At 38.7% G+C, this 9,659-nt stretch overlaps 1 protein-coding gene across 1 annotated transcript in view; it reads left to right on the top strand.

Moving 5' to 3' along the window:
* The first annotated feature begins 528 nt into the window (after positions 1–528).
* The window catches only part of SLC25A13 (solute carrier family 25 member 13), an 82,303-nt gene continuing 73,172 nt past the window's right edge, over positions 529–9,659 (top strand). The window contains exons 1-2 of the mRNA XM_009286349.1: positions 529–578; positions 4,607–4,749. Coding sequence (XP_009284624.1) covers positions 4,640–4,749 — 110 coding nt within the window. The 5' untranslated portion in view covers positions 529–578; positions 4,607–4,639. The remainder of the gene's footprint in view (positions 579–4,606; positions 4,750–9,659) is intronic.

The following is a 9,659-nucleotide window of genomic DNA, read 5'->3' as shown; positions in this document are numbered from 1 at the left end:
TAGTTTAAAATGTTGAAAGTAGGCGGTAGGAGTACCAGTAAACCAAATAATTACATTGGAATTCAGTCTTTTAGGGAGTTTCTTTCTTGGACAAGTTTGTAAGTCTGAGCATTTTATTCTTGCTATCTATCAGTTGGGGGCTGCATACGGTACTCTGAAATCCTTAGATGAAAGATGCTGGAAGTATAAAAATCTATATGGTAAAGATGGTATAATGCCGAATCCCAGCAGAGAGGTATGTTGAAAAGATTTGATACTTGAATATCTTTATGACTTGTTAATGTGTGCTTGTTTAAGAATTGCAGGGTTGCATAAGGGAAGCAGTTACAACAAAAATGATGACTAACTTAGTGTCAATGTGAACTGAGTAAAATAAGCATGGCCAGCTAAAGCAGTACCTAATTTATCTAAGGTGAACATTTACTTTCATCACTTGTTCTGTTGTTTGAATTCTTCCTTTTAAATGACACTTTGACATCTTTTGTATAAATTATGCATATTAATGTAATTGTATTTACCTGTAGGTGGCTCTAACCAAGAGAGCTGATCCAGCTGAGTTGAAAACAATATTTTTGAAGGTATGTATAAAGTAAATATTTTACTCTTTCTGCTTAAATTTTTCGTATCTTTTGCTCCTTTATTGCAGCATACAACTCTTGATAGTTTTTCCAACCATTAATCATTCACTGTATTATTACCATGTTAGACTTAAATACCATTATCAGAATTGAACAATGCTCACCAAGAAGTCAGATAGATTCCTGAGTGATTATTGTATTGACTCAGAAGAAGTATTACTATCTTAGAAAAAAACCACATTGTTCGGAGAATGGGGTGGGAGTTTCAATATTGTTCCTACACATGGTAAAATGTACGTGTAGACATCTTGCTGTTAGACCATTTGGTAAACTTTCTTCTCCCATCCTTGCTTCCTTCCTTCTTTCAGGGTTATCTCTTCTTCTCTAATTTGTAGAAGTGTTGGGAAGCTCACCTTGTGAAGTGGTGGCCATATTTATTATTTCACTAAAATTCCTTCTGTGTTTGCCTGCTGTAGAAGTATGCAAGCAATGAAATTACTCGTGTACTTGTATACTTGAGCGAAGTGTGCTTTAGAGTTTTGCTGGAATATAGCTTTCTTTGACCCATTTCCTAAATTTAAATAATTATTCCTAACCTGCCTAAGATTCATTAGTACAGTGTCTGTATTAGTTTGTAGTCTGGTATGAAAAACGAGTACAGAAATTAGTGGGTCTGGAGAATATATGTGAGGTAGGTGCCGCAGTGCTACAGGGAGCTGTTGGATCTGAATTATTTTTATGAAGGGGTTGAGTGCCTAAGAGAGCTCATACCTTTCAGAGTTCCTCCCTCCACCTTCCTTCTCTCCAGCGTCAGGCCCCACTCTCCCTGCACTTCTTAGCATGTTTTCCATTGTCCCTTGTGAGCTATTATTAACAATATCTGTAGGTGTCACTATGTATATTGCGAGTATTTATAGTTTTATCATATACTGTCAGTATTTATAGCTCTGAAATCAGATTTTCAGTTAAGAAAGCCAGGATTTAACTTATTAAGTCCTGGAACTTGTATCTGTCAGGAGAGCAAAAAGAGTCTTGAAAAAGAATGGGATAATGGGATTTTCAGAGGCAAATGCTTGAAGAGCAGCAGAAAGGGCAGACAGGGAGTAGACCGTTGACCCAAGAAGATGGTAGCATTGAGGAAGGGAATAAACATGGTAGAGAGAAGCCTGGTCCCTTCTGCAATGTGAGGCAGCACTCAGTTGTGGTGAGGGGGTTGGTTGGTTTGCTGAGAATAGTGTGAAAGTTGTTTCCTACCTGCCTGTGGGTATTCACCTCTCTTGCGTTCCTGAAGATTGTAGCTCCCTCAGCTTTCAGTTTTAGTGGATTGAATGGGTCATAGTTGAGCACACCAAATACCACCTCCAGCTCCTTCTTCATCCTTTTCTGCTTCCCCTTCCACTTAAAGAAGGGGTCTCAATAAGCGGAGTAATGAAATACGAGCTGAATGTTTTGTTCAGTGTAATACAGAAATTGTCGTGCAGCTTACTACTGAGAAGGAAAAAGGATGAGTGAATGTGGTATGTTGTTTTGTGCTCTACAGATAAGCGATGGCCAGAGTGTTAATTAAGCTGCTTCAGACGATTTTAAGTGATACAGTTGCTTCTGCGGATTGTGGGATCTTCACTTATAAAATTGCTTGACAGCAATTCTTTCTACTTCAATTAAGAATTAAAAAATATGATTCCCAGGTAGGAATGTGAGCCACTGTGTAGAAATAAATACGAAGCTATCAGTTTAAATACAGTTGATTACAGTCAACTTTTAGCATTTTTAATACATCAAACCCCCAGTAAAATGTTTGTAAATCTTATTTAAAATGGGGTTGAACTGGTTAATACTTGACTATCTAAAATGTATGGAAATAAGTTACCAAAAAGCCATTAAGTACTATTGTATAATATCAAATTCTCTGTGGGTATAATTGCCAAAGTGGGGAAAAATACAATTGTAAAGAACCATTTTTTTAATGTCTCTCCTCCAAAACCAATAGAATTGATGTTTTTCTCTTTTTGTTATGATAATTTCCAAGAGTAACTCTACTTTTTCTGAGTCTTCTACCATAACCCCTAAGAGATTAGATTTTAGTCAAAGTGATCAAGCTGACATTTTCTGAGGTCATTTTCTATATGTAGTATAGAGTACGTGATTGGATTTCAAATACACTTTAGTAAATCACAGTGACAAGAAACAGGGGGACACTGAAACCTTGTGCTGTTTTCTGTTATTGAGTGCCCTAGCAGGGGGTTAGCCTGGAAGAAAAAGATGAAATATAGAAGCATAGGCTGTCTGACTTATTTGATTTGTTTCTCAATAGCAGCTGTGTTAAAAGTTTTTGAGGCTGGGATTCTGAAAGATTCTGTCTCCCTGCAAATGATTACATCGAAATCAATTGATCTGCTAGTTCTTATAAAAGTATACAATTGAAAATTCCTTGCAGCATATCAACTAGAAAGCTTGCATTACGAACAGTGTCTATTGAAACACGAATCCTTAAATGCTAACTAATATATAGATGCCAAAGCAAGTTATGTTTTGTTTGGGCTTGCTTCTCTGAAGCCTTGTTTCTTGAAGATATTGCTGTACCTGAAGACTGTATTTATATAGCACTAGAATAAAATAATCTACTTACTGTTACACTTTGGCATCCCTCTGAGAGTTATATGCCTACAGCAGGTATAACGGTACTCTGCAGGCACCAGTGTGGCTCTGTGAAATGAAACCTGGCAGTTTCCTTTCCTTAGCAGAGCAATAGCAATGTAAACCAAAACATGCGTCTTTGAAGTACGCTACAAAATAGCAATAGGCATCTAATTTATTTATTACTTTAGGGTGGATAATGCTCTGTGGGGAGCTGCAACAATGGTTTATCATCCTACCTTAGCTTAAAAGAGAATAAGAAATTAACAGTTGCATTCCTGTTCTCAGTGCACATTTGTTATCCTGAGACAGGCCTGTTTCCCTTAAAGCCAACACATGGTTCTGCAAATGTTGCCTGGCATTTCTTTTCCTCTTAATTATTGTCCTTATCCTTTTTCTTTCCTTGAAAAACATTTTTAGGGTTGATTTCAAGTTTATCCTTCTACAGAAAATGAGGGCTTTAAACTTTGAGGAATGACTGAGGAATCAGGGTAAGGGCGGTAACAAAGGCAATTTTATTTATTTCTTTATTATCTTCAAAATATTTTAAAATTCCTTTTCCTTGATATGTAACATGTTACTGGAGGCTTCCCTTAGGAGCAAATACACTTGGGTCTGTTGAGTGCTGTTTCTGGAGTAGTATGCCAGTAACTATGGTAAAAAGCGGGAGTAAGGTAGGCCGGTGGTGTTTGGTAAGGTCTCGGACCCCTTTTCTTGTTTCTGCAGTATGCTGAAGTGTCCAAGGTCTTGCTTTCTCTTACATTTTTCTGCAGATGCTTATTCTCTGGCCTCCTTTCAGCAGTTCAACCAAGGAGGAATATATCTGTAGGTTCTCCTTTACTTATAGACCAGCCGTGGCTCAAGGTGATGCGGTGGAGTTCCTCCAGAACAGCACCCCCAGGTGGACACTCCTGGGGGATCATCTACTCCACTAGCACTGTAAAGTCATTTCACAGGTGTAAACCTACTTTCTCATCCCAAAGCAGTCATTTCAGATAAACAAAATATGCTGGAGTATCCTGTTGCTGTTATAGTTTCAGTGGGCCGGAGGTGCCACGTACATGTTTGCACGTGTGCTTCTTGTTCAACTTCAAAAAAGCATTCGGTACTGGAGTATTAACTCTTTCTAGACTACCATGGAGAAATTGTTGACATGGTAAACAAGTAATTACATATCTGCCACTCTTCTGGCTGGGAAGCCAAGCTTTCAGCTGCTCGAGTAACTCCCCACTTACTCTCTCCTGTTTGGGTGTAGGCTGTAGGTTCTTCAGAGCAGAACTGTCTTGTCTGTTGTAACGTAAGCCTGCTCCTGACTGGAAACTATGGATAGTGGTATTAAATACCTGGAGAAAGATGTATTTGAGGCACTAAATATTGTATTCATTTAACAGTATGCAAGTGTGGAGAAGAATGGGGAATTCTTCATGTCTCCAAATGACTTTGTCACACGGTACCTGAAGATAATTGGAGATGGTTTGCCTAATGCAAGCACTGTACAGCTCCTTGCAGGTGTGGTGGATCAGACAAAAGATGGGTAAGTGGTTTTTTTTGTGGTTTTTTTTTTCTTTTTATGTTGTTCATTTAAAAAATACAAAACCATTCTTCCAAAACAATCTCATCCCTGAAGGTTGGTGGGGTTTGGTTTTGGGTTTTGCTTTTTTTTTTTGCCTGCAGATACATAAAGGAATACAGTATCTTTTAAGTAGATACTGTAGAAACAATGTTTTGGGCTGCATGTACTGTTTAGCTGAGCAAACCATTTTCTGTCTACTATGTATTTTTAATTCATTGAACCTTTCATGGTTTTTGGCTGGCTCCCCTAACTCCCTCTTTCCTTTCCTTCCGCGAGTCTTTCTGTCTTTGTTTACTTTATGTATTTGTCACAAACACATTCAAATAGCAATCCAAAATAACTTTAGATGGTGTAGGAAGAGATCGTAGAAAGAAGTGCCCCTGCTTTGTTTTGCCATAGCACTGTTAAAGGTTTTTGCCACTGGTTTTTTCCCTTAAGAGGGAGGAGTAGCAACTAAGGTATTTAGGGTACCACTTTGCAATCTTGGGAAGACAGCAGTGAAGTTGGTTGCACATGGTTTGCATTTGAAAGGCTGACTTTGCCAATAGGCAAGATTAGCTACCCCTCCATCTTCCTCCCCCTTCTTTAATGAAATCCTAGCTTTTCCTTTTGGTACTTGCCCAGGCAAGCTGTCTCTTCACCCATATAAATGCATTTTTTGAACCCTGCCTTTAAAGTATCTTTAGAGAAACTTTAGAATAATTAGCTATGGACTTAAAGTCTGTAGTTGTGGCATTTTTAGAAACCAGAAAACTTCAGGCATGACTCATATCAGTGGTTGCAGAGAGCAAAATGTGAGATAAATAAAGCATGACTAGAGAATGCAGGCTTCCTAGGGAACAGATGCATGCATAACTGAGAACTTTTGCCATAGTTTCTGTGCTCTCTTTTTCCCTCAGCCAGCCTCATATATCTGGCAGCCAGACACCTTAAACCTTGCAGACAAGTTAATGGGATGATTGTTACCCCGGTAAAAGAATTCTGTAACAGGTTATGTTGGTAACATTGGCATGATGGCAGCAAGAAAGTGGTGGCTTCAGATAGTGTTTGACTAAAAACATTAAACATTTCTCAGATTTCTTCCTTTGGTTCGATGCCTGCAAAAATGGCATTTTCCAAATTGCACGGCTTCAAATCCATTTGGTAATAAGAAGATTGAGAGTATAATCCATACCTTGTGATTTGGATCTCCTTCACAAGCAGAAGCTGGTGTCAGGAAGAACAAAATGTAGCCTATGTGAACTTGTTGACAAGTTGGGATTTCATAACTTGGCGTGATCTTGCAGGAGTTTTGCGGTGTAGTATTGAGGCTTCTAATTGTCGCTTTCTGACATGGGTAAGGACTGTTTCTGCAGTCCACACTGTGCAGTGACAGGGGACTGCATGTTCCTAACATGTCTTTGGAGGGTCTCTTCTGGTATTCAGGCTGTCTTCTTGTTTAGCTGCTATACTAATATGTGAAAGAATGGAGAAAAGTTCAGAAAGTGAGTAGCATTAATCTCTCTAACCTTTGGTATTGTAGCATTTTTTGCCATGCGGCCAGGCATTCGTACCTTGTTCTAGTGGTGTATAAAGTAATTCGCAGAGTGATCGTCTGAAGCAAGGGTCACTTGCTTTTTGGTTCCTGGAATGAAATCTCCTAGGGATGGCAATAAGACCTACTGGTCTTCTGTTGAATTCTTACCAACTGGGCAGTCCAGAGCTCCCAGTTTTGAAGTGAAGTACAAAACTGCTTTTGTTAGTGTTCATTTTTAATAGGCTGGTCAGTGTTTAGAGACTTACACGTGTTAAGGTCATGAGAGTCTGTTCAATAATTCAGCTTTATTTCTAGTATAAAATAGAAGGTAGCTTGCAAGAGCAATGACAAGTTAATTTTGTTATAGTGTTAGTGGCTTAAAGTAGTGCGGTTCTAAAAATACTGCTAGGATATTTCTAGAAGTATTTATCTACTGTCTTGGATTCCGGTTTTGCTCTGAAGAAGTGTCTGTTCTTCATTATTGGTGAGCATGACCACTCTTTACCAAAAGGGTCTGAGCCCAGAATCACCAGGGTTGTTCCTAGCACTTTTAAAAATGTTTTTTAACTCCTTCTGATTTTGGTGAAAAGTTGGGTATAGGTACCAAGTGTAATCAATGAGAAATACTAAAATGGATAAGTCACACGGGTGAAAGGCAGACAGCACAAGAGCTTCTGACTCATGAGCAGAGCAAATAGATAGGCGAAGAGTTGCTTACACCAGAACTGAAGAAGTCCTGCGTGTGAAGTATAAAGAACAGTAGCTCTTATGTACAGTCTCACTGTGGTTGCTGTGGACAAAATCTCTCATGTAGCTCTAGCATGATTCCTGCATTGCCAGAGCTTAAGGATTTGAGGGTATCTACAGGAGTTGCTGGTGGTGTGACAAAGGTACGAGACCTCTTAAGGCAGACTCTTGTGTTCAGTGAATATCTGTTGCCATGGGAGCAAGTTTTGCCTCCATCTTAAGTCAGGGCATAGGGTTATTTGGAGGTAGGCTTTCCTTCTGTCCTCTTATGGAGGCATCTTTTTAAGGTTTCCTTTAAGAAAAGGAAATGCTTTTCTTGCCAATGGCCAGAGAAGCCTTTCAAAGTAGTCGACTGGTAATAACACAGATTTTTTTTAAATATCACGTGGCTGTAGTTTGTATGAAATGAACTTAAGAGCCTTGACTGGTTCCTAGCCTTAAGCTTCTTATTCCTAATTTTACTTGAAAAAAAATGCTTCATTTGGCTTCAGCTGGATCAGAAGCTCTCCCAAAATACAGTGGCTTTCTCAAGGCCTATCAGCAACAGGCCAGGCATTTTCCATCCTGCCTACTATAACATATTGTTTTCCAGTCTTTTGTTGTACTTTTAAACATCTGTCTAACAAAATAAGTATTTACTGCACATCTCTGTTTGGACTGTAGTAACTAACACTTTACTGAGAAATGCTGTATGCTTTATTTTTAGAAAGGACAAACTATTCAAAAATAACACTTGGAAATGCCAGCATTTTCCATTATTATTGGATATAAATTTATCCTCTAATGCACCAATTTACACTCTACTTAGTTTACCTAGGTTGCAGCGTAAAATAATAGATGTAGCTTCAATTTGTGTCCCATTATGTTATCATGTTTAAATTGCTGATACAGTAAAAACATATGCATTGATTTCGGAAGAAACCTCTTCATCATTGCATTTGTATGTATTATTACAGTAGGTAATGGCTTTTTTTCTTTGCATGGCTACATGCGGACTTTCTCTGGTGGGAATGCATCATGTCTATGTAGTGCCTAAATACCATGGGTGTGAGCACCAGAAGAAGCAGCATGGAAGAACGGAGAGGGTAGTAAATAGTGGTCTTGCTGCACCATACCCAGTTGTTGTGTTTGGACTGTAGCTCTTGTATGTGGATGTTTTTAAAATACCAGGTTTTCAGTCTTCCTGAATGAAGTGTGCAGTGTTGGCACTGTTAATGAGGATGTGAAGGTGAAGGAAGACTTTGACCAGTTGGGTAGGATATCTTCAAGACTGAAGTAAAATTTCATAAACATTTCAGCTTCCTCTCTTTGCACTGTTAAAATCACTAGGCTTTTCTCTGCTTTGGTAACATAAATGAGCACTTGTTTAGTTAGATAAAATAACTCTTAAGTAGTATATTGAAGTCCATGTTAATATGTGCTGTTTAATGACACCTAATGATATTCAGTGAAGGGTTACGCTAAACCCAAAAGGGTGATGATAAACTGGAGAGAAAATGTGTTACCCAGGCAACTACCCTTGTGCAGTATAGAGAAGTGAGCATATGGCTATGTAGTACACATTATTTCAGCATCTTTAAGCATTAAGAATCACATGTGTAATTGACTGTGAAAAATTACAGCTCAGTTACTGTATTGTGTGGTCATAATAGAAGTAAATGAATACGTCATTGTTGTTAGAATAGATCTGTTGGGAATCACTAGCAGGCTAGTCTACTTAGGGAGCAAAAATACAATAAGAAGAAAATAGCTGGTTTAATTAACATGTAAAAATTGGGTTAATTTGAATTCAGCTGGCACAGCAGATATTAATGTCTCTTCTTTAATAGTCTGGCTAGAACCACACAATTAGTACACTTTTAATCTTCCTAGTACTATGAATAATTGTTTTTAAAAATGGATATGGGGTTATTTTAGGCATCTACCTCTGACTTATTAGGGGGATTTATTACTTGCAAGTACTGACAAAGAATGCTTCTACCAGTATACAATCTTGTAGCGGTGTTAATACATGAAGTTTTAATCAAATCCAGGCCTAATAACATAGAATATGTTATTAGTGTGGTGCTAGGATTCTGCTGGGATAGGTGCTGTATGTCTTTTCTGTGCTCTCATCACTGTGTTGGGATCTGTTGGTAAGGATGTATGCTGATTGTTGTTTCACACAAAAAGTGGCTTTATCAAAATGGTGTTGGCAGATATTTTACATTTTTAATTCTAAACAATCCTATTCTAGAGTCTTGTTGCCTGCTGTCTTATTTTCACAGAATCATAGAATCATAGAATAGTTTGGGTTGGAAGGGACCTTTAAAGGTCATCTAGTCCACTCCCCCCTGCAATGAGCAGGGACATCTTCGTCACCCAGCCTGTATTGATAGCGGGGGTTGCCCCGACCCAGATGCAGGACCCTGTACTTGGCCTTGTTGAACCTCATGAGGTTCACACGGGCCCACTTCTTGAGCTTGTCCAGGTCCCTCTGGATGGCATCCCGTCCCTCTGGAGTGTCAACCGCAGCACTCAGCTTGGTGTCATCTGCAAACTTGCTGAGGGTGCACTCGATCCCACTGTCTATGTCATTGATGAAGATATTAAACAGTACTGGTCCCAA

Source organism: Aptenodytes forsteri, unplaced genomic scaffold (genome assembly GCF_000699145.1).
Source record: "Aptenodytes forsteri isolate BGI_AS27 unplaced genomic scaffold, ASM69914v1 Scaffold55, whole genome shotgun sequence".
NCBI lineage: Eukaryota > Metazoa > Chordata > Aves > Sphenisciformes > Spheniscidae > Aptenodytes > Aptenodytes forsteri.
The sequence above is the reverse complement of the archived record's forward strand: the minus strand, read 5'-3'. Positions and strand labels throughout refer to the sequence as shown.